At 38.8% G+C, this 25,997-nt stretch overlaps 2 protein-coding genes across 9 annotated transcripts in view; one reads left to right on the forward strand and one right to left on the reverse strand.

The window, feature by feature from the left end:
* The window catches only part of ppl (periplakin), a 70,915-nt gene extending 60,386 nt beyond the window's left edge, over positions 1-10,529 (forward strand). Inside the window, exons 19-23 of the mRNA XM_052022207.1 lie at positions 313-463; positions 1,733-1,816; positions 3,310-3,420; positions 5,197-5,289; positions 5,818-10,529. Of these exons, the coding sequence (XP_051878167.1) occupies positions 313-463; positions 1,733-1,816; positions 3,310-3,420; positions 5,197-5,289; positions 5,818-9,162 (3,784 nt within the window). The 3' untranslated portion in view covers positions 9,163-10,529. The remainder of the gene's footprint in view (positions 1-312; positions 464-1,732; positions 1,817-3,309; positions 3,421-5,196; positions 5,290-5,817) is intronic.
* Positions 10,530-12,597: 2,068 nt separating this feature from the next.
* LOC127573735 (ubinuclein-1-like) overlaps positions 12,598-25,997 on the reverse strand; it is a 51,297-nt gene continuing 37,897 nt past the window's right edge. For 5 of the 8 annotated variants that reach the window (XM_052022212.1, XM_052022210.1, XM_052022211.1 and 2 more), the window contains 2 exons: positions 24,211-25,455; positions 16,276-21,724 (listed from right to left, as the gene is read on the reverse strand). In XM_052022212.1, coding sequence (XP_051878172.1) covers positions 21,215-21,724; positions 24,211-25,455 — 1,755 coding nt within the window. In that variant the 3' untranslated portion in view covers positions 16,276-21,214. The other 3 variants (XM_052022213.1, XM_052022216.1, XM_052022214.1) reach the window with 3 other exon arrangements.

Here is a 25,997-nt window from a genome sequence, read left to right on the forward strand (position 1 = left end):
CTTGTTGCTCTGTCCACACTTTATCATTGAACCATAAGGCAAGTTGCAAACATGACCTAATTAGATTGGCAAGCTGACACTTGGTTGCGAAGGAGTATGATATTTGAAAGCCAGCATGTATGGGCCTGTAGATGCCAGTCTTCAGATGACACAAAATTACTTTTGAAAAGTTAGTGGATTCATTGTTGGAATTTGGTTTAAATCTTTAAAATACCATGTTCTCTATACACCTTTAATGAGTTACGTGAGAAGAAATGAATATCATAAGCATAGGATTGAAATCCTTGCATTTTCCTGTCCCCTATCTAACAGGATTGAAAACCTGCAAAAGGCCAAGACTGCGTATTCCAGTTTCCGGAATGGTAGCGATGCTTTGGACAGCTGGCTCTCCAACATACCAAACTATGAGCCACGGGAAACCGACAGCGCCAAAACCATTGATAATAAACTGAGGAACCAAATGGTACTGAGTTCAATCAAAACATATTTGCACATGTACTCGAGTAAAATATTTTTAAAAATCTTTATTTTAAAACATGTTTCAAGATATTATCAACTATTTCAGCTTCTCTTTCTTTAAAAAAACACAAAACCAAGGTGGCTTCTTAGTAGAGGATGCAGTATCTACAATTGTGCATTCACAGAGTTGTATCTTCAATAGAAGGGGGCGGGGGGAGCTCAAGTATTTAGGGCACAAGAATTTTCAGGCTTGATTACATGTCTGAGGAAATGACTAAATTGTTCCAAAGTTTATTTATAATGGAGCAAATTGACCCATGAAATTACATTGACTCTGCCAGTCAGAATATTGAATTTGTTCATTTTGTTCTTAAACACACACCAAAGCGACTTGTCCAAGTTGCTTCTCTCGGGCCAGTTATGTATGTGAAATGCTGAAAGTAATATTGGTATGTTTTTAATTTGGAGTCTGACAGATCAGTGCTTGACTGCACTGGCCCAATTGTTTCCATGGATCCACAAGTCAGTTTGCCAGGAGAAAATGGAGCTAATTTTAATTTTCAGAAGTTGGCTCGAGAATACTGCTGGCCTAGATTCCAAATTCGAATAGCACGATGGTTGAAGTTGTTTCAGTGGTAGTTTAATTCCTCTTCTCAGGCTTATTAAAAGAGAAAATACTGGTTACTTAAGCCACATTTTCTCTTAGCAGTCCTCTATGTAACACTTTCCAGTAAATGTCTGCACCAAACTGCCTGGGGGTGAGCTGGACATCAGATATCTAGCTTCAGCACAGTGGAAGAACTTCCATCAAATAGTTTGCTACTAATTAGCCATCTTGAACTTTTGAATGCACATGTCGATGATCCATCAAATCATCGACTGTTTCAGGTCTTCATGCGATGGACTTCGGTAAAGCATTACAAGTTGAAAACCATCTCCTCCCCACAGGCACTACTCCCTCTGGTATCAATCATATTGAACATTTCGGGCCAGGAAATAGTTACATGAAATTAGATCCATGATAATTTTATAACAACTCTTTAGCTTTGGGGAAACTTGTTTATCAAAACTAATACAAGTATAGTTTTCATGCATCGGTAGATGGAAGATTAGAGAGTTTGCTTCTTTAGTTATCTTCTCTTTTATCCAACACTGATGTTAAATATAAATCCTTCCTTGTTAGGCAGTCTGTTTATTAACCAAGCAAATCAGTTATGAGAGTTACATAATTCTCATAATATTAACCTTAATTTTATTCTCCCTTTTCAAACAGCGTGTCTTAAGTGACATCACCAATAAAGAGCCAGATCTAGCAAAAGTAACCAACAATGCACAGCAGTATCAGGAGGCAGCCAAGGTAAGAAATTAAGTGGCAAGATACTGGTACATTGAGCAGAGAAATGTCAGCTAGATCAGGATGGCAGAGGCAAACAATAGGCCTGTTTGTATTGGGTCCATCATATCAGAAGGTTGGTTATATCTTTATGGTCTGAATTCAGAATAAGAGACATGATTGGATTTTTTAAGTAGTAAGAAGTTGGGAAATGTTGATTGTGAAAGGGACTTGTTCACAATTCCCTGAAAGCTAACATGCAAGAACAGCAAGCATTAGGGGGCTAGTGGTATTTTGGACTTTATTATGAGAGGATGTGAGTATGGTAGTAATGATGTCCCACTGAAATTATACAGGGTCTTAGGTGAGACCTCACCTTTAGTATTGTGAATGGTTTTTGTCTCCTTACCTAACAAAGGATATACTTGCCATAGAGGGAGTGCAACAAGGGATTCACCAGACTGGTTCGCTGGGATGGCAGGTTTACCATATGAGGGATGCAAGGCCTGTGTTCATTCAAGTTCGGAAGAATGAGAGGTGATCTCAGTGAAACTTATACAATTCTAACAAGGAGGAGGTTTACCTTGCCTGAGAAGTCTAGAATCAGGAGCCTCAGGCTCAGAATAAGAGGTTGGCCATTTATGACTGAGTGAAGAAATTTCCCATGATTTCAAAGTGTGGTGTAGCTATGGAATTCTCTACGCTGGGGGGGATGGAAAATGACATTGAGGTAGTAGACCAGGTATGATCTTGATGAATGTTTCAGCAGGCTCAAAGGGCCAGAAAGCCTACTCCTGCCCTTAATTATATTCTTACACAGATGGAACCATAAGAGGGATTCTGGATTTAATTCAGATTGATATTGCTAGAATACAAAAGGCAGAAGTCATGTAGAAATTTGTTGGCACGACCAGTTTTCGTGGGTGCTGAAATGCCTCCACTCCGGGGATGGCTGGAAGAGAGATTTTTTTTTTTGACCATAAATGTTGCAGCCATCCTACCTTATCACTGTAATCCAGGGATTGATCCAGTATTGGTTGTACCAGAATTTGTGTGAACACCTACATGCTGCATGTTTTTTTTTTCTCTCTGGTAAGGCAATTTTAATTTATAACACAGTAAAGCTTTGATAATCCAGCACCCTTGGGACTTTAGTGGTGCCAAACTGGCAGATTTTTAGAAATATTGGATATTACTCCCTTTAATACCCCAAAACTCTTTTAATTCACCTTTTATTTCATATGTTATATAGTGGCATAATAAAATTTCCAGTGAATGCATTAAAAGGAGAGTGGGAAATGGGGCTCCAGTCTGTTTAAAGGTCCCATGGGAACAGGGCCCCTGGGGAGTTTAAAGGAGCACAGGAAATGGGACCTTGGGAGACCAAATGCTGAACCATCAGGATTTCCATACAATTGGATAGTGGATTATTGGAGTTTTACTACACAAGAAAGAATATCTTCACCTTTTTTCCCTTCTCTTTTTCTACCTTTGTTTTGTACATGGTGTGATCACAGGATTACGAACTTGAGGCTGAGATGTTTAAATCGCTGATCCAACCAGACAGTGCACAAACATCCTCCAAAAAAGCAAAATTCACTTCGCCGGCTGACAAAGTTAAGGATGAGGTAATGATTTTATGATGTTACTTGTGTAGTGAAAATACAGACTTCATTTTAACAATTAGTTGCTTTGCATAAGCTGAATTGCCTTATTTATATCTCCAAAGTTACTTAATGGTTAACAATCTAACTGCCCTAAATACACAGTGTAACTGAATAAAAATAACTTCAGAAATTTTTGAATTAAATAGAGAAGGTTGATAAGCATGTACTCTTGTGCAAAAAAAATGCCCAGAAATTCTTCTGGGTCCATGATACTGGGAGCAAGACAATGTGGTCCACTCTGAAATTTCCCAAAATTTGTTTTTGCTGCAGTTAACAGAACCTAACAGCAGGGAGCTCCCAGTGCCATTGTAGGGTTAGGAAATGTGACTGAGGACAATTTTCTGTTCCCATTATTTTAGACTAGGCTGCACTAATTTCATCTGCTGTTGTTCAATTTCTAGACTGCCACTTTTGATTTTACTACCTCACTAAGCTTGGAATCATCTGCAAATCTACAGCTAGTTTGATTCCAAGTCAATTCGAGACCAAGGCAATGAATCCAGTGCTGAACCCTAGGGTCCCCCATCCAGTCCTTGCCCTGACTGCAACTTGATTCAGAGTTATGACCTGAAACTTTGACAATTCCTTTTCCCCTCATAGATGCTACTTGACCCACTAAGTTCCTCCAGCAGCTTGTTTGTTGTAACTTGATATTTCCCCTTTATTTAGTATTAAAAGTGTGAATACTACAGCACTAGTTGGTTAGTTGACATTTAAAAAGATTTGAAAAGGTTATCGTCTTTTATGGCCTCTGCATATCCAAAGCTGCTTAACAGTCCACAAGTTACCTTTGGAAGCCACCATTGTACTGTAGGAAACATGACTGCCAATTTACAAACAGAAGGCACTCACACATCCATGTGATAATCTGATGTGATATTGGTTGAGTGATGCTTGTTGGCTGGTATACTAAAGTGTTGTAATAATGTAGGTGTTCTATAAGGCCACAGTTTGATGTAAAAAGTACAATTACCCATTTCGATCAGCAAGGAAATTCTGTAGATTGGGTCAGTGTTGTGAATTTTTGCCTGTGGGTTCAAGAAACCAACATGAAGTAATTTTTAAATTAGAAAGATTTGAAAGGGACCTGAGGGGCAATTTTTTCACACAGAGGGTGGTGAGTATATGGAGCGAGCTGCCAGAGGATTCGTCGAGGCAGGTAGAACAGTATCATTTTAAGAAGCACCTGGATTGGTACATGGAGGGGTGGGGCTTAGAGGGATATGGGCCGAACGCAGGAAATTGGGACTAGCTAGGTGGGCACCATGGTCAGCATGGATTCATTGGGCCGAAGGGCCTGTATCTGTGCTATATTGCTCTATGGCTCTGACTATGACTAAATACATTTATCACTTTCCACTATCAAGCTATATTGCTGAAACTTCCACTCAGTTGCTTGCTTTGAAATGTATTATTGTAAGTTTTGCATAGTTCCATCAAAAACTGTTCTATTCACTGAAATGGAATTGAATTTTGGAAGTGAAGTACAACCTATAGCCCCTACTATGTTGTACATTTAACCTGAATGTCTAAGAACTAACTTCTGCCCCATTTGATTTAAATATATATTATGTGTAACATTTTAACAGCTAGCATTCCAACCAGTCTTATTCTAAATCGAAAATTGTATCCTACAACAAAATTGCATCCTATTAGAGTTACTAAGTAAGTACCTGGAATGTAGACATAACTTTCTGCATCTGACTATTCAGAAAATTTCATGCTGTCTTTTCACAGGAAACTGCTCTAGCCACTAAATTTGCAACGGTGAGTGCTGTCAACAACCAACGGATGCAGAACCTGGAGTTTGCACAGAGCCTTTTGAAGCAGGTAACCATCTGTCTTGATTTCCTTCACTATGAAAAGAATAATGCAAAAAGCAAACATTGGATGGTGCTAAAATCCACGGCTTCCTATCGCGCATTGATAATTAAAATAAGGCTGAGGATTAACCAAGTCTTTACCAAAAGATATTTGCATCGTAATTCATCAATAAAGGTACTGGTGCCTGATATTTGATCACACAGAATTCTGTAACTGCTCAACAGATCAGGCATTTTGATGGGGGAGAGACATGGGGGTAACATTAGGTCAATGACCACTCATGAAAGGCCATTAACTTGAAATGTTAACTCTGGTTCTCTCTCCATGGATGCTGCCTGACATGTCGAGCATTTCCAGCATTTTCTTTTACTTTTTCAGCATCTGCATTCTTTAGTCCTTGTGTGTCTAGTAATTAACCAAATGCTTATTTGGCAACATTGTAAAATATTCCTTCGAGTCTATTAGATTGAGTTAAGAAACAAAATACATCTTAACAGTAAAACAAAAATGGCTGATCTTCCCTTTCTAATGCAGCAACCAGAGACGCAAATGATCCAGCAACAAGTTCAATCACAAAACTTTGCAGCGGCACCTAACTACCGGTTGGAAAAACAGCTGAACGATGAGGTGCAGCACAGGGAAGGAGTGGAGAAAGAAATCAAGAAAGTACAAGAAGAAATTGCAGCCCTGGAGAGTCAGCAGCTCAAGGGATCATTCCTCAAGAAAGAGGTTGTCAAGAAGGTCCCTGACCCACAGCTAGATGAGGAGATGCATAAGGTTCAGGAGGCATTAGCAGATGAGCAGTTGCAGAAGAAAACTATGGAGAATGAACTGGAGATCTTGCACCGCAAGTTGCTTTCGTTGGAGAAAATGAAAAAAGACCCTGCAAAGCAATATGTGGTCAAGGAGGTTCTTCGAATTGAACAGGACAAGGACCAGGAAAATGAGATACTGAGGCTCAAGGAGGAGCTTGAAGAGATCAAGAGGCAAAAATCGGCAAAGGAGAGTGACATCCTGCTGCTTCAGAAACGTCTCCGCGTTTTGACCGAAGAGAAGAACAAGGAACATGAGAAAATCACAGAACAAGAGGTATTCAAGGTAAAAAATGACCCCAAGCTGGAAGCAGAGTTTATCCGTCTGCAGGACAACAAACAACATGAAAGTCTCTTACGGCAGCAGAAAGAGGAGGAACTAAGGGTCCTTCAGGAGAAGCTGAAACGACTGGAGAGAGAAAAATCCAAGGAGGAGGAGAAAGTGACGGTGAAAGAAGTCGTCAAGTTGGAGAAGGATGCAAATTTGGAGAAGGAGGTTACAAATCTCCGTCGTCAACACGAAGACGAGATGGCCAAAAAGCGATCACACGAGCGGGAGATTGGTGAGCTGGTGAAAAGGATCAAAGTACTTGAAGAAGAAAAGTCCAAACCAGTTATCCAGGAAAAGTTGCGTGAGATTGTCAGGCCTGATCCCAATGCTGAACGTCAGGTGGCTACCCTGAGAACTGATCTCCTTGAGCAGCAGCGAAAATACAATGACGCAGAATTGCAGCTGAGGAGCATCCATGATGAAATCACTCTCCTAAAAGATAAGGGTCCAAAGATTGAGATAAAAGACAACATAAAAGAAGTCATAAAGTACAAACCAGATCCTGAAACTGAGCAAGAGTTGGAGAGATTAAGGGATGAGGTAGCAGATAAATCACGACAAGTAGATAGAGCCAAAGTTGAGATAAACCAGCTTGAAAAAGAGATTGAGATGCTAAAGAACAGTAAGCCCCACGTTCAAATTAAAGAAGTTATCAATGAGGTCATTCAATACCGAGAAAATCCAAATACCAAGGAAGAGTTGACGCTCCTCAGAGCCAAGCTAGCAGAAGAACAGCAGAAGCAATTGGAGCAAGACAGAGAGCGAGCAACACATGAAGAGAACATCCAACTGAAGAAGAAGGATCTGGCTCAAGTGAGAGAAAAAGTGGTGCAACAGGAGGTTGTGAAGCTGGAACAAGATCCTCTGTTGAAGGCAGAGTGCGGTACAATGGCAACTGAGATTGAGCAAGAAAGAAGGCAGAAGGAAAATTTGAAAGCCCAGATCCAAACACTGCAACTCCGAAAAGCTGACTTGGAAGAGCAGCTGCTAGAACTCGAAGCAGAGAGAGAGGCTCGTCGCAATGCTGAGCTGGAAGTCAAGAGGCTAAAGATTAAGCTCAATGATCTGGAGGAGAAAGAAAAGGAGGTAAGAGATAAAGTCTTGGTGAAACACAAGGTTGTTCTGAAGCAGGATCCTCTGCAAGAAAAAGAAGTTTCAATGCTTAAACTGCACGTAGAGGACGAAAAGGCAAATCGAAATGAACTTGAAAATAACCTTCAAGCCCTTAAGCTCAAACAGATAGAGCTTGAAACAAAGAAAGTCAAGGAAAAGAATGTTTATACCGAGAAAGTTCAGGTGGAAAGGGATCCTGAGACGGAATTAGAAATTCAACGTCTTCAGAAAAATTTGGAAGAAGAAGGAAAACTAAAGCAAAACTTGCTGAATGAACTTGACCAGCTGAAGGCTAGGCTATCAGACTCTGAGTTCAAGGACAGGAAGTCATTGAAAGACTTGGAGCATCTGAGAGAGGAGAATGCCAATCTTCAGAGGGAAAACCAAAATCTGATAAATGAAAGTCGAAGACTGCGTTCTGACATCCAGGTGACCATTCAACAAACCAAAGAAGTCCAGTCAGTAAAGTCGACACCAGGCGCTGGCGACATGAATCATATGGAGTCTCGATTCACATCCCTACAGAAAGAGTTGGATGATCTAAGGAAGACGACCACATCCAAAGAAGCTGAGATTGACAAATTGGAAAAGGAATTAGCAACACTGAAAATAAAGAGAGAACAGAGGGAGAACAGTTTACGACGTCACATTGTAGTAATTGATCCCGATACAGGCAAAGAAATGACTCCACAGGAAGCCTACAAGCTCGGCCTCATCACCTGGGACATGTTTGTCAACCTTGAAAATCAGGAATGTAACTGGGAGGAGTTGACAGTAAAAGGTCCTTCAGGCACTTCCACCATCCTCCATGACCGGAAATCAGGAGAGAAGTATTCAGTTGACGATGCTCTGAAGAAGGGCAAGATTACCGAGAAACAGTATAAACAGTTCCTGGACAAGGAGATTCCAATCCATGAATTTGCTGTATTAGTATCAGGAAAAAATGCAATGTCACACAATGACATAGATAAGGCAGATAATTATCAACAAGTTTCATCCAGTAGCCCCAGTTCCTTTCTTCCAAACAAAACTAAACAACAGGCAGTTGGAGGCATATTTGACATAGACACAGATAGGAAAATCTCCATCACCAATGCAGCTAACCAAAATTTTATTGACTCAGACACAGCTCTGAGGCTTCTGGAAGCCCAATCTGCAACTGGCGGAATTGTCGATGTAAAAGATGGCAGTCGTTACAATGTAAAGAGGGCTGCAGAGCATGGATTGATTGAAAGTGGACTCCTGCAGAGACTCTCCAGTGCTGAAAGTGCCTACACTGGTATTGAAGATCCTAAAACCAAGAAACTTCTGCCTGCTGTCAAGGCTGCTGAACGTGGCTGGCTTTACCCTGAGGCTACAGAGTGGTATCTGGAAGCACAGTACTTAACTGGAGGTCTAGTTAACCCTGACACATCTGAGAGGTGTTCACTAAGACAGGCAATATCATCTGGTCTGATAGATGAAGATAGGGCCAACAGACTCAAAGATGACACCACTTACCCTAAAAACCTAGTGGAACCAATTAGCAAGCACTTCATTAATTACAAGGAAGCTCTGGATCTATCCATTACTGACCAGGATACTGGGCTGCTACTGCTACCTGCCTCCTCCAAGTCTCACTAACACCTTTCTTTTCATGTGAAGATCACAGCACAATTGTCTGCAGCATTCAATTTACCAGCCACCTGGAAAACAGAAGAATATTGTCAAAGAACTCTTGAAACTAGTTGAATTTATTTGGGACATGGGAGCTACCTGAATTAAAGCCAATGTTAATGTAAACTAATATAACTACTATTACATGATATTTTTTTTTCCCCCCAATTTGCTATTATCTCTTCTTTCTCTAAATGTTCTTCCTTTAAAATTCTCTATTGCATATATTTTAAAAGCAGCATCAACATATCACAGTTCAACCTTGTGTGTAATTTTTTACCAATAATTTGGCCCTATCATTGGGGGTGCTCACCTTCTGCAGATAGGCTTGATGGTACGGAGCACTATTGAGCCTAGCTCTAAGTCAGAGACTCCATGTCATCCCCTGAGAAAGGCTCTTTCTGATTCTTGAGAACTGGATTACTTTGATGATTGGGGTAAGCCTCCAATACTCGCTGGGCCTAGCCTTGTCTGAAACAAATCTCAAGATAAAATGGAGTAACAAGCAGCTTGACTTTGCAGCTTCAATAAGGACCTGCTTATCTTCCAGGCCTGAGGAAGCTTTTTATGTCTTGTGGATCAGGCAAAAGGTCCATTCTCAGTCCAACCTATCAGAGTTTAAAAGGTTATGACAATATTATGTCATGTACATATTCCAGCTCAGATGTCAACTTCCCACTGACACAATATCAACTCTTTCATCCTTTCCTTTCCCTAGAATTATAGTGCCTTTTGCAGTATGTAAATTAAGTGAAGCAACAGAGCTTAAATGCACAATGTTCAATGACATATAAACCTCTTTCAAATAAAAATTGATGCATTTTCAAAGTAGATTTACTTTTGACAATAGTGCATTCAAGAAGTTAAATCTACTTATCTTCCAAGATGGCATGAGTCTCAAGACCCATTTGGCAAATGAAGAGTGAGCAAATTTATTCATTCTGTTTTAGGAATCAATGATGTGTTCAAATAGTGTTTGAAGTGGAACAAAACAATTCCAAAAACACTGAATTTGACCAGAAGGTCCCAAATCCCAATTTTTTTTTCTTTCTATAGGAGGGAAAACCTTGGACTAACTATGCTTAAAAATAAACTCTTTTTTACAGTGAACCAAAGTGTCAAGCAATTATTGTGGTCATTCTTGTAAGATTGTTTGGGTGATAACTTTTTAACAAAATGGAACTATTTAGGAAACTAATATATAACTGCATGAATTTGTTACATTTATTTCTTTGCTTTGACTATAACTTGCATTTATGGCATGTTTCCTTTCAGGGATTAGAGTAATTTAAAGGGATTTGTTTATTTATATTACTGAAATTAAAAAAAAACTGGTCTGCTTATAAAATGAGTCCTTCATTTTCTTTTGCTAAAAATGAGAACTTGATTGAACAAAGAACCAGATATCCCAACATTCATACATGCTACATTGTAGTCTCTCTTTCCCTCTCCCCGCATATACACCATACAAGTGCAGGTTGTGTCACAGTTTTCAATTCATGTTGGCAGTTGGATATGCAATATTAAATATTGCATATTTAATTGCAAAAAATCATGTTAAGTAACGTGAGACTGTAATGCATATGTGTTCATGAGAATTGGTGTAGGCCTCAAAAGCAGGAGGCAGCCTGCACCTGAATCTGAAGGGTTGTTTCAGCAAAAGTTAAAGGGGCCATTGCTGTCTTAACTACTTACTTGGAGTCCAGCAAAACAAAGTCTAGAATCATTGCAGATGGTACCCATGATACAGGTAAGACCTTTTTTATTTGGGAAGGGAGTAACTATATGAGTCCTTATTGCACATGTACATTTGCTGTTACAATGAGGCTTACATTCTGCTTCTCAAGCAGTCTGATGCAGCTGTAAGTGTTGCCATTTTCATGCATTTGTAGGAGGGGGTAGACATTCGGTGTCCAGTTACCTACAGCAGACTGTTTTGGTTGGCAGAAATTCTCCATCATGGCCTGGGAGAATAAATTTAGGCTACAACATTCACCCAAAGCTTTTGAGAGAGTGATACCCCATAGCAATTTCAATTGACCATTCCATTCGGCTTGCAGGTCATTTTAAGTCGCTCATTTTTGAAGAAGCATGGAATTTAAAGAAACAACTTTATCTCCTTTCTGTTCTGCTTATTGAACAAATTCCAATGACAGTTAGGCTCAGGAGCTGATTCAGTTGTGTGATCCAACCATTTTCAGACTGGTGCTGGGGAAAGAAATTTGGTTTCTGACCAGAGTTGTAGTTAGTTAATTCAAGGTTTGATTTTGCACATTCACTCACTCTTGCTAAGTAAAATACAGCAAGGACAGTTGGTGCAGAGTTTTTGGAGCTGGTGTTCATAACACCAGAAACATCTCTACCAACTCACGTGTCTAACCTTGGTTTTCTCCAGGTGTTAACTTGTAGTGAAATAGTTGCAATGAAACCACCCTATCTTACATCCTGCACAAGGAATGTCATTATCACATAAATTACAAGAAGATGATTTCAATTTTTTATTATTAACAAATAATGGGATCCCACAAGTCTCAATAAGTATTCAAACATTCCAGTCTAAATGCCTTCTGTAAACTTGCCTTCACTGTGCATTGATTGTGGCTGAATAAGAACTTATTTCCCTTTTTAATAATAAATTAATTGGGAGAAACAAACACTTAAATGTTTTGCAAGCAAAGATGCTCTCTAGTTGATAAGAAGAGTTAAAGAATGATAGTTGCCCCTAGTCAGCTGATAAGCTTTAACTTTCATTGCTCCTTTGACCCAAAGTAGGTCTCTGTTCAGGATCTATTACCTGTGGTAGGTGGAAGACAAAAACAGGTACCATGTCTCTGACAGACAATGAGACTGGGGCCTAATATTCTAGGAGGTAATGCAGTGGAGCTCACTAGATATGAGAGTTGTCCTATGATGAGAGATTAAATAATATTGCCCTAAGAATACATGAAATCACAGCAGTAGGCACTTCAATCTTGCTCTGTCATTCAAGATCATTGCTAATTTTCTACCTCAATGACATTTTCCTGCACTGTCCCCCTTTCTCTTGATCCCTCTAATATCTAGAAATATCTCTCTCTCTCTCTCTTGAATGAACTCAATGACCGACTCTCCCTTCTCCTCAGGGTAGAGAAGTTCAAAGATTCATCATCCTCTACAGGAAGTTTTGATACCTTTACCGTCACCTCCTTCAAGTTTTGGGAGGTAGATTATCCAGTCATTGGGATTTATCAGCTTCTGGTGTCACTAACTTGTCTAGGCCAATATCCTCCAGAGCAGGATGAAACGCAATCTCACTGCGATAGGCAATATTGAGTGACAGGCAGGGTAGACGTTGAGGAGAATCTATAACATGGGAGTCACAAGAAGTGCTTATAGAAATGGATAAAAACAGTCCACCATTTTCTCCAAAATTTTCTAGTTTATTGACATATCCGTGTGCAACAGAAACAACCAACCCCTTGTCCTGCAGCAAATACATACACAAGTCTCAAATAAAACAATATACAATGAAGCACCATCATTCAAAGTAATGTCTATTTTAGTTAAAACAAATTGAACTTACTAGTACATCACAATTTACAGAGTTTGAGAATGATTATACAATTTCAAGTAGAGCTAAACTTCATTAACACAAAAATCGGATCCAGCAATTTTCAAGTCCTGAGTTTCTGTAGAACATTTATCATGCCTGTGAGTCACCCATAGCATTAAATATGACTGAAGCACTCCAGAAATGAAATGTCATATTGTTAAAAATCTTATGAAAATGTCAAAAAAAAACTTTCAACCCATCTGCCCATGACCATGTTCCACAAGCTTACATCATCTTTATGAAAAAAATCTTTGGCTTCTCTGCCGACATGGTTTTTGTTAATCAACTAGATTGTGCCAAATTTTGAACTGCAGGTGAATTTTTTTTTAAGAAACAACAAATTCTCAAATCCTGTATTTTAATTTTGCTTTTTTAAAAAAATAATAGTTAGTGTTGTACAGGGATTAAGAATACATGAAATCTCAGCACACACTTTCCATTTTCTGCATTAGAAGGAAAGGCACTGCAATTGTATGATCAGTATCTGCTACAATACTGTCTATACTTATATTACCAACCAAATGATATTTGACAGGAGTCTAAACAAGAGAGGTCATGAACCAGTCTTCATTCCTGGGTTCCCAATAAAATGAGAAGCTCGAAGTACATGAGATTAATGACTTTTTTTTAAAAAACTTTTCTTAACCATTAGACACCAGACCATTGTGATCAGTATTAGTCACTAACAATTTGCAACTGAGGTGGCTAACACAGCTGGTTTCTTAATGCAAACTATTTTAATACCAGTCTTTTTCCCTTGTATCACTAAATAATTTGTTACAGTTCTTGTATTCCATTTTTTCTTTTCTTGTGCTCGATGCGCAGCACACAAAAAGCTCACAAAAGGTGGCTCAAGAGTCTTAGGCCTTGTTAGTGCATCAACAGAGCAGAAGAGTACAATGTAAAAATACTCTTTGAAAACAGTTCAGTATTACAGGCAATAAATAGTAATTTAATTTTTTTTGAAAAAATTGATCGCTCTGACAAAATCCACATAAAATGGAACTTCAATCTCTTTAAAACAGGAAACTCTCCTAGAGCTGTGGCTGTGTGTATAGGGGCAATACTTTCTCTGTATAGCTTATCTTTTAACCAGTATTGGTCTGTTTACCCTACCTCCACAAAGAGAGTCAGTATCCATAAGAAATATCCAGCCTCACACCATCATGTGCCTATGTTTCAGGTAAACAGTGTTCTGTCTGTACAGAGTCCAAGTCGCTGCCTGAAGAAATTATAAAAGCTTTAATTAAGCCTGCTGCTGAGTACAGGATAACCTATATAATGAAATAACAAAATATTGAAACTAAAATCTCTAGCTGCCTTAAATCTCTGGAATGCACCACATAAAATTTTGCTCTAATGACCTTCATTACCATGTCAATACTAAAAATGTTCTTGCATAGGCATTCAGTGGAAGATACTTTTCTATACACTTTGAATCTAAGCATATACTAGACCAGCTTGATGTCCTCCAGCCATCCTTACTCTGCTGCTGTAACAAGTCCTTTCCATCTTTCAGTCTCAAAGGTATGAAGCAGATTTCAACCACATTCTCCTTGCCCCAAAATAAAAGGGCACAATTAATCTTTAGATAAAAGAAAATGCAGAGTTGGCCATCCAGCCTTGTAGCTTCTATAGCTTGACCACTCCCTCTGATGTTTACCGCAGCACCACTGCCGATGCATCAGCTTCATTCAACTATGCCTTGTGCCAGAGGTCACTGCATTTTACGTTGCATGCTGGAAGTCTCCCCATGGATTTTGTTGCTCTCTGAATTTGAAGAAAAAGATATTCAGTAATTGTTAATATCTTTTTGAATAAGGAAAATACAAATTCTGGGTTCATATTTTTGCTGAAAAACTTCCAGGGGTTAATTAAGTGTATAAATTCTTGTGAAAGCTGCTCAATCACACCTCCATTTCATTCTATAACATGGCTTCCAAATCAGCTGCACTGATAGATGCAACGTGAATCTTCCTTCCTCCTTTACCCAGTAATTTTTTTTTCCCTATGTGTTCTTTCCTTTCTCTTCATCTGACTTCTCACTGGAGGTACGCAGCTGCTCAAGGATGCAAGGTCCTGGGCTTCATATACGGGGATCAAGAGGAAGGAGAATATGCAAACCTGAGGTTAGGATCAAATCTGAATCACTGTTGTTGAGGCAGCAAACCTAACTGAAAAGGGAAGTGGGCAGGGCTGTGGGACTAGCTGGACTGCTCTTGCACAGAGCCAGAATGGAATCATTGGGTTAAATGGCCTCCTTCTATGCTGTAACTGTTCTGTGATTCTGTAAATGGTGGAATGATGGAAGAAGCATTATCCCCAAGTGGAGCAACTCATGGGTCTAATTGCCTTTTAGACATAGGTCTAACTTCCTCTAAAATTAACTCATTTTTCATTTTGAGAAGTTCAATCCAAGCATGTCTTTTAAAACTAAATGTGTGACCAAACTTTGACTTAAGAGTTGGATCAAATTGTGGTTTGCAGCAATCCAAATCGCCGATTTCTTCAGGTTACATTACTACATTTAAGATTCTTGGTGATTTACATACAGAAATTCAAGATGCCTTATGTGAAATGTCAATACAAACTAGATCTAACAAATAGTAACAGTGTGTTAATCCTGCACATTCCCCAATAAATGGCTCAGAAAGTAGTTAAACTGGTTCTCCAGTTCCTCAATTAGTTATTCATCAAATATGGATTTCTAATGTGAAGGAGCACTACTTCCAATTTTAGAATAATAAAATTAATACATTATCAATGTTGGTGGTAGAAATTTACCATAATTTTATTGCAAGCATTAGCAAAATTGGGTACACAGCTTTGTAGAGGCTGATCTCCACTCGTAATTAATATACAGATCCTCCCCGGGTTAAGGCATCTTCCATTTACGTGAACTGTTCGTAACTTTGACAGTTCACAAGTCAGAAGTGCGGCCACAAACTGAGTTCCCAGGTGGAAAAAGATGCCTGAAATCCCATAGCAGCCAGCAAATCCACCCCACCAGTCTTCTTAAAGCTTGATCATATGTACAGGCTGTACACAAGTCACACTGTGTGTAACCCGGGGAGGATCTGTAATGTAAATTACAAGTGCACAACCCACTTCAGATTTGTATAAAATAAACATCTTGAAACTATAGTTACAGTGCTCAACACTCCAATATTACCTCATAAAAATTATCTTCCAGACAGTTAAATAATACAAATATACAAGAAAATGCAATAAATAATTGAAGTTTTTTTGGATCGTGTGTGTGACCCTGTGTAACTAAAATTACCACTGAAAAGTGAAACTTGATATGCCCAACAATACCATAATTCACTACCTGGTATTCTGGCAGGATACATTAAGTAGAAAAGAGACACAAGTCACATGCTGTATTACCTTGCAGAGACTGCTGTATGTGGGTGGGCAAAACTGCATGTGGAAGCTGCACTGCATGGTGAGGGGTAGAGTGTAAGCCAGCAAAAATACCTAGAGGAAGGGCAGAGAGAAGAAAAGCCAGTTGGTGAGAGTAGCAAGCCACAGCTTTGAATGCTACAGCGTGCGGTTTAGTGATTGGTTATTTAGCACAGGCACCTGCAATAATAAATACAACCATCAGCTTAAAAGATGTGAAAGCAAACAGACTGCATCCACTGGATATCAATGTCAGCAGCACAGTTGATAAGCAAATCAAAATTAGATAGAAAGCAAAGGACAATCAACCATTAAATATTTAAAGATATTATTTTACAATAATTTTTGATAGCTCTCCAATGCATTTCTACATAAGTGCGTAAGAGAATTTGGGCATTTTGGACAGTAGTGCTGTGTCAGATTCCACCTCTTATATGCCAGATACCTTCCTCAATATTTTTTTTAAAAAATCTACCAACCCTAGCACTTGCCCACAGAATCAAAACACCAGAAAATTATTAAGTTTAATTTCATTTCTGTGGAACTCTGGACACATGTTCCAGGATTCCCTGAGCCATCACCATCATCTAGTCAGAGAATAATGGAGCTACAATACCCCCTATCCATTCCTCTCTTTAGATGTTATGATTGACAGCAGTGATCAATAAGCAAGCTGAATAAAAATTAACCACAATAGCAACAACTTGATCTACTTTTGACACAGAGCTACAGTTATGTTTTCAATGTTATATCTTCAGCAAAAGGTTTACCACAATGCTCACACAAAGCCATGGCCCAGATAAATCAGATGCAGCAATAGAACTAAGTTTTCTGTATGCTCTTGCAGATCTATGCCTGACCCCCCTAGAATAATAACTGATAGGGGATAACTGGAAGGGAGGGAGTGGCAAGAAAGAAAAAGAAAGTACTCCAAGTCTGTAGTTCCCATACCTTGGCCCTCTCAGTCAAAACACAGTGTAACCATTGCAGGAATGCCTGTCCTTTAAAGATGAGGGATGGGATTTAATTAAGCTTGAGGCAAGTGATTCCTGACCCAGAAGACATGCCTCTCTTTCAAAGCCAGAAAACCTGTTGGGTTTTACAGCCATTCCAGTGGCAACATCCCCATTGCAACTCAACCTCCCTGGCTTCTCCCATGAACTCTCCCACTTCATTTATGTCAGGGTGTGCTTCCACCCTCTGATCTTTCACATTGAAGACCAACTAAGAACATACAATAAGTCAAAAAACAAACTGCTGGAGAAACTCAGTGGGTCAAGCAGCTTCCGTGGAGGCAAAGGGATAGTTCCATACAAATTCGTTTTACAGTAACAGACCCAAAGATTACTGTTCGGCATCTGGCTCACCAGGTGATGTTTGCCTCACTTCCTTTCCGAAGCTCCCTTTCAATTCACCAGGGCTCTGGTTCCTGTGCTACCTTTCAACTTACTGAGTTCACTGGAAAATTTATTATAATACAATGTGACATTAAAAAAAAGTGATTTAGAGGTACAGTTGCGTATTAATTGTAATAATACTCAATAGGCCAGAAAATCTGTCAGTCTGGCACCAAAGTCTCAAGTGTGGCAAATTATTGGAATTTTATTGTATTCAGATGCAGTAACCTTGAAGAAATACAATCCTGCTCTTCAACAAAGCGTAATACATCGTATTCCACTGACTTACTGTAATCATGGAATAACATATTTGCTCGCAATACATGAAAACTTTACATAAGAACCTTAATGTCAGATATAAAAATGTCAATCTACAATCAGCTAAGATTGGCTCTCACAATATACTGAAAGTTATTTGAAGAAATGACCAAAATAGTAAACTTCCAGAGACAGCCCAGAATAGATGCTAAACAACATAGCCTTACCCTTGACCCTAGCCAACCTCTGAGCTGAATTATAGAGATCCAACAGTTTGTATATAAAAATCATGAAAAAGAATATTCTGAATTCTTAATAACACTTTAGAGCTCACCAATGGCAAAATAACCTACTCAAAAGTCAATCTATTCAGAATTTCTAGATTTTCATTAAAGGTTTCAGGTGGTATTATCTAAATGGGAGGTATAAAAATGAACAAGGTTGAAGAATTAAAGAGATGGGCCACTGGAAGCTTAAGGTCATCCTTGCAGATCGAACAGGTGGTTGGCACAGCGGTCACCCAATCTGTATTTGGGTGCTCCAATATAAAGACAACCATATTGTGAAGACCAAATGCAATACACTAAAGTGAAAGTAGTATAAGGGAATTGCTGCTTCACCTTGAAGGGCTGTTTGAGTCCCTGGATGGTGGGAAGACAAGATGTAGAGAGGCAGGTGTTGAACCCCCCCCGCCCAGATACTTGGGAAAATTCTACGAGGAGTGCTTGATGAGAATGGAAGAATGGAGCAGGGAGTTATGGAGGGAATGGACCTCTTGGAATCAAGGAAAGGGAAGATGCGACTTGGAATTCCACTTGAGATGGTGGAATTTATGCGGAAATAGAGATGTGGTCGAGAGCAAATACAGCAGTGGAAAAGCATAGTTGAAGAAAAAGGAATTCATCTTAAGAAGGTACAGGTGTGGAAAGTTTTGTCATCAAAGCAGGCAAGGCGGTGATAAAGAAACTGGGAAAATGGAATGGAGTCCTTATAGGAAGTTCAATACTTATTGTCACTCACTGAGTGAAGAAATGGTCAAGGATTTAGAAAGAAAAGATTCTATTACAACTGGTTGGAACTGGTTGCATCACTTTCCAAAGAGGACTAAACATTCCCTTCCACAAACCTCAGTAAGAATTAGAAATCAATATAAATTAGTTATTGCTACTTTGTTTGTAAGATTGTAGGTTTGTTCAACCATGAAAGTAATGCCCCAATCCAGCAATTTTTGGACATGCATTATCAACTGCATTCTCCACAATGCTGAGGTGATGCTTCATTGGCCTAAATCTTGCAAGGAGCAGAACTGCTGCAGTCCAGCCATTTGAATGGAAGTCACAGGCTGACATGTAGACTGAAAACCCAGGACTTACTGAGTGACAAATCATAGAACCATAAGAATTTACAGCAGACATGGCCACCATTTGGCCTATGCTGACCAAGAAATTGGGTTAACTTTGCTTTCCAGATCTTGGCCTTGTAGGTTTCGTCCAGATACATTTTAAATATGGTTTCTGCCTCTACCATGCAGTGAGTTGCAAGTTCCACTAGTTGTACAGTGAATAAATATTTAAACTACTCTCTAGTCTTTCTATCAGTTAACTTAAATCTATGTCCCACCTTTTAACCCACCAACCTCCACATTTACTGTTTGTCTTGGTCTCAATTTTATACACCAGGACTGAATCTCCTTGCTCCAAAGTCCAGTCCTACCAGTCTATCCTCAACTATAATTCTCCAGCCCTGGCAACATACCCACAAATCTCCTCTGCTCCCTCTCCAGCACCATCACATCCTTTCTGTGATCCGATGTCCAGAATTGTACACAATCTAGCCGAGACTTAGCTGGTTATTTTATGCAGTTCTAGTAGTACCTCCTTGGCCTTGTATTTTCTGCCTTATCTGATAAAGGCAAGTACTTCATGTTTCCTTATCCACTTGTCCTTCATGTACCTGTGAATATGCACTTCAAGATCCCTTTGTTTCTCTACACATCTCTACCACTCCACCATTTGTCAAATGTGCTCTTGCTTTATTTGGCTTCCTTAAATGCATTAACTTGCACTTCTGCAGCCTGAAACGCATTGGCAATTTTTGTGTCAAATTAACTAATCCACTAATATCTTTCTGCAGCCTAGAACTTTGACACTACCACTTCTGGTACCACTGGCATTCTTTTTAAATGTAGAGGACATGAAGAAGTCCAATATATCTCACTAAAAGCAAAACCCGTATTATCCACTGAATTCTATGAGGTCTCAAATCCTATGGTAGTCTAATCTGGCTAAGGATCAGGGTAGCAATTAGCAGTATTTCTAAATAACAAAAAACTTCCTGTCCTCTAGTACAATGCCTGTAGCCAAAGAGAATTGGTTAAATTATAGTCAGAGCCTGTCTTATTTCCTCCTTTGCTTCTATTAAGGTGGTGCACTGTTCATCTCTACACCAGGTAGCTAGACTTCATATGAAGTTCTGTCTTGGTGGGATTCCCCAGCCATATGCTGGTAACTATTAGTCTAATCTGCTTGGGACCTGAATAATGTAGGATCTGGAACCACAGTGACTTCAATGGAGAACCTAGGCTAGCAGATTAAGAGACAAAAAGGTTTTTTTTTAAAAAGCAAGTTTAATGCTTTTAATTATTACTAAGTATTTTGTGATTTTAATTAATTTACTTTAAAAAGCTATCCTTAATCATTTTTTCAATGTATAAGTTTAAAAGTTTACAAATGTCACATTACAAAAAAAATCTTAAAAATACTTGCAGCTTTGACAGCAGACAATACTCCATCTGCAGTTGTGTCTTCTGCCAAAGCCTGTCAGTGGTGTTCCAGAGAACAGGCCTCTACACTATACCACCTTGCTGCCATCAGGACTTCAATGCCCTCTGCCTCCAGACTAGGTTAAGTGTGGATGTGTGGAGACTGTTTGAGAGAGTAGCAAGATCTAATTACAGATCCCAGATGCAGGGTTTCAACCTGAAACGTCGACAATTCCTTTCCTCCTACAGATGCTGCTCGACCCACTGAATTCCTCCAGCAGATTGTTTGTTGCTCCAGATTCCAGCATCTGCAGTCTCTTGAGTCTCCCCAGTATTCTAGTTTCTTCACAATAGGTACAACTGCTGTAACATCTCCAATAACATGTCTTCAGGAGAAAATGTTTACCGATAACATAAATTTGACTAATGTAGTTGCATCTATCAATGGTTAAGATGTGTCAAGTATTAGTCATGATAATATCTTAAGTGTGGAGTTGCTAATTATAACAGCTGGCAGGAAATGAATCAACAATGCCATCCATGAAACACACTTCATTTTAACATCAAACTATGGGTTCAACAAAGCCAATTTGCTCAAATAGGCCATCAGCAAATACCTTCAGTACAATAATTTTCTCTAAACAAAAATGAGCAACAACAAAATTTTAAACAAAACAAAAAATAATTTGTATTACTTCTTAACATACTTATTAAATTTTGAAGTGAATTATACTTCTGTGCTCCTACTCCCATAAATACTCCAGTAAAACTGCATTGCAGGTGACTCCAAACAACTAGATGGGCTCCTGGTTCACCCTCCAAAGATTCTACAACGTACAACTTACTATGTGCAAGGCCATGGTGGAATGTCCCCGGGGCAGGACCCGTGACAATTGCATCCGTTGATACGGCTGATTTTGGTGCAGAGTCTGAGCCTAATGTTAAAACTGTAGGGAATGTAAAGTGCATAGGAACAATGCCCGGCATCATCCCAAGTGAGGCTTGGCTCAGGGTTGCTGAAGTTATTTTCTGGTTTGTTGTATTAAAGGAAGGTGATAGAAGACTCATAGATGGAGAACTTGCAAGCAATGCTGCTCCTGTGGTAGCCTGTAGAGACTAAGACAAAAAAAATCAAAATAAATGCCCATTTGAAGACTCTATTTAAAATCTTAAATCACATTAAAGCTGTACTTTAATCCAAATTACATACTATTGATTTTTAGTTTGCAAACAGCTGCAATACAGGCATAATTTTCCATTATAGCATCTGAAACAAATTACTAAGACTGTAACAATTCTAAATAAGTAAATGGAGGAAACCAATTAGAAAACATTTATTTAGACTATATTTTAAATAGCTCAAATAATTTTTTTTTAATTTGTGAAAATCCCATTAGAATGTGGCTTTTTGTTTTTATACATAGTGCCATGTTTAACCTGCATTATTTCCCATTAACTCCAGAATAAATCTCTTTTATATTCACACCGAGGCTTGGTTACATCAACCAAAATAATTCTGGTTGCTCCATCACAGAATTATGACAATAGATACATCAGCAATGGCTTGATCAAGGAGTGTGGGGATAAAATGGAGGTGGTGGGGGGGAGAAAGGGTTGAGATCAAAGATCAGGCATGGCCTCACTAAATAACGGAACAGACTCAGGTAGATGTTTTGCCTAGTCTTGCTTCTTCTGTTTACCAGAGTGAAGCACAAGCAGCAAGCATCCTATTCCTGAAAGCAGTATAATTAACACAAACATCACAGCCACAAATGGGAATGTTCTTAGTTATTCTTCACTTTTGCACTGCTGGTGTTAGAAGGTATTGCTGTTTTCCCAGAGCACCACAAATTTAAGTGAAAAGAGTTGTCTATTGTAGAATGTTCCATTGTCATCAATGGTGGAAAATACTGGGCGAGGAAGGGCTGCTCAGCTGAGTTAATTTAACCTGGACCCGGCAGAAGTGATTTTAAAAAAAAAGTATGGAAAGGCAGCTGAGTGGGAAGACGGAACTTGATGAATATAAAATGTTTAAAAATAAAACAGGATCCTCAAATCATTCAAATTTCTCCTGCGTTTAAAACTCTTGACGGCAAGTTGTAAAGTTGAGTTCAATAAATCTGTTAATTTGTAAGCCAGAAGCAGTAAAATATGACCAAGAAAGAAGATCGTTTGCTGTTCGAAGTCAACTAATTCGCTAACATCCTTTAGGGAAAGAACCTGGCAACTGCTTCAAGCGACTTTGATCCACACTATATAGCTGAACATTCTCGGAGGTGGCCTTTCAGCTCCTTTAATTCTACAAACAGAGTTTTCAAAATGTAAGCCTTATACCACTTCTAAAAACAGCTGAATTATAGACAATGGGACTTTGTTGTCATGCTTTGGACATTCCTGACAGGGGTTTTTAAAAAGTCAGAAAACTTGCATTTTAAGAAAGCTTACATTTTTTGTAACCTTTATCAATGCACAGATTAGAGATTGCCTGCTTATTTTAAAGACAGCATTACAAAAATAATAATAGGGAGTTTGGGAGGGTAATCCCTTGCTATATTGTCCCTGGTCCTTTGTATCTGTTGCAATTCAAAAAGAGTCTAGTTTGACATCTAAGAAAATATGAATGACTAGCATTAGTTCCACATCTCATTGGGATACGTGAGGGAAAAAAAAGTTTGCATTAACCTTGATTGCTTCCCCGCACTCCCCACCCCCCCACCCCCCAATAGTAAAGATTTTAGTGAAATCTTTGCTGTTAACCAACAATTTCTTTACTTTTTTTTAAGGTAAATTAGATTACAAATTAAAAAGTAATTTGAAAGTCAAAATCAACCTTTCCTTGTACATGACAAAAAAATTCAAAGCTGTGCCCCTTTCAAGTAGAACACACTGAACAGTTACATCCAAAGTCTACGCCACAAAGAACCAAAAATGTTTTTTCTTTGCATTGAGTCAAATATCACCTTGAAAGCCAAATTCATTAGTGCATACATATAATGAGAACTAATAAATAAAGCAATTCAATCCAAATTAAATATAATTGGAAACATTAGCTCAATAGCATTAAATACACAAAATGTGAACAAGCACGATCATTAAACTTCCCCAGATGCACAGGCCAGTTTCATTCAACCACTGATACAGTTCTATACCAAAACAATTAGTGGATCCTTACAGAGTAGATAAAAAGATCCAAATTAAAGGAAGAATAGCAATAAAATATGACAGAGTAAAAATGAAATACTGAACAGATTTTGCATTTTCTCTGATTACTGAAAATATACACACACTTCAAAAAAAAAATTAAAACCCGACCACATCAGGATGATTTATGCACAAAATAACCTTATTTCAAGGAGCACATGTAACTTGAATAGGCATTAACTAACTTGTAAAGCAATTACTTGCCTTGAATAGTACTGCTGGTGCTGTAAATGTGCAATTTTAGAAAATCAGCAAATAACTGAATGTTCAAAATCTTTAGTGATAAAGGATTCCAGGGGTGCAAATAATAGGAAAAAAATCAGCATGTTAAATTATAACCTCCTTTCCAAGTTATGACATTGTATCTTCTAAAAATAAAGTGCATTCCTATTTACACTCACCAGCATTGTTCCTGTAGCTGTAGAATTATTAACAACTGCAGGTTTAAGAGAAGTAGTAAGCAGTTTAGCTACACCCTGTGTCCCACTACTTGAATCTCCATTACTACCACCTGGAGGAGCCACCAGAGTAAGTTTCTGAGAAATGGAGGGCTTCTTTACATTTATAGTAGGCGACTGCCGATTTAATGCCTGTCCTGGAGATGGAGATTGTCTACTTAGATGACTACTACTGGATACAGAGCTTTGAACACTGGTTATGTTCTGAATGGGGTTACTGGAAGGGGAAGAATGTTTAGTTGCTGAGACCACAGTCATTGGTGACTTGAAAGGTTGATTTACAGAGCTCTGTGCATTGCTGTGTTTTGCTGTACAACTGACAGACATAATTGAAGTGCCAAACGTTCGTTGAGGGCTGGGAGATGTCTGTATGTTACTTGCTAAAGATGAAGAGACAGAATGGAAATTTTGAGTCTTTGTTGAAGATTTTAGATGCTGAATTAATGGCCGTTGTTGCAACTGGCTGGTAGTTTTAGTCTGAGAACTGCTTTGCAGTTTGCTTGTGCTAAAAGATGGTGATGACATGTAGCTTTTCTGGTGTGATGTGGTCTGATGATACTGTTTGGTAGCCTGTGCCGACACCTGACTTTGAACATGGGGCTGCAGACGCTGCAAACCATGATGCTTCTGCTTGTTTTGAAGCGTCTCCGAGAAAACTTTGCTGTTTGTTGAAGAATGGTTTTTAAAGGCAGTGATAAGACTAGTAGCACTCTCTGAAGTCCTTTCCTGAGACAGTTGTCCCAAAGCTAATGCCTGTTCAGCCAAAAGATTGAGAGATGAATGTGACTGAGTAGCAGGTGGTGGATCAGATAAGGAAGTTGGAACCTTCTGTACATGTTTCTTCTCTTCTGATGACACCACCACTGTTAACTTGTCACTTAATGAATTTGATGTTAAAGGACTGAAGTTCTTGGTACTTCCTGCAGCATCATTAAGAGCAGCCAATGCTTCAGACACATCTTCCAGAGAAGGCTGATTATTAGATAGATCCTCCTCAAGCGAATCATCTAAACTGAAGGACTGAGGAGTCGTTGTATTACTGGAACTCTGAGCAGCACTGGAGCAAACTGACACATTTACTGGGGTCAAAGGTGAAGTGCAAGGTCCCTGCACAAAGGAGGCAGCATTACCACTGTGAACCGAGGTAACTGATTGCTGTAATTTTCGCTCCGTCTTAAGAATATGGTCCTGTAAACAAATTAAAAGAATGTATTAATGTTTAAATCTTAAGGTGATATATATTGCATTGAATTCCCAATTCTGTAAATTGTTCTGACAATAAATTAGTATGTAAAATGAACATTTCTTTACTGGACATTTCACTGCATGAAGAAATGTTTATGCAATCATTTAGTTTAGCTCAAGTGATCTTTGTGCTAACAGATTAGTACAGCAAAAAAGACAGCAGTTTTTAAATGGCTGTTTCACAATTTTTACATCTCAGTTTCTATTTAAAAGTTTCCTGCCCCAAGAATATCCACAATTTGAACAAGTATTTGCATTTTCTGCAACTACTCATCCAGTTGAATGTGATCATCACAATGGTAAGATGAGCATTTTGGGTGATTATCAGGCCTTTCAAGTGTCCAGCAACAAACAACCTATTCTTTACATTTGCTTTAGTTATATAGGATCCTGATGACACCAGAGCCGTAGTACCACATACAGGATTGGCCTCCTAACTTAACAGAAGGGTATCAATGCATTGGAAGTAGTTCATAGAAGGTTGA

Source organism: Pristis pectinata, chromosome 8 (genome assembly GCF_009764475.1).
Source record: "Pristis pectinata isolate sPriPec2 chromosome 8, sPriPec2.1.pri, whole genome shotgun sequence".
In the NCBI taxonomy this organism is placed as follows: Eukaryota; Metazoa; Chordata; class Chondrichthyes; order Rhinopristiformes; family Pristidae; genus Pristis; species Pristis pectinata.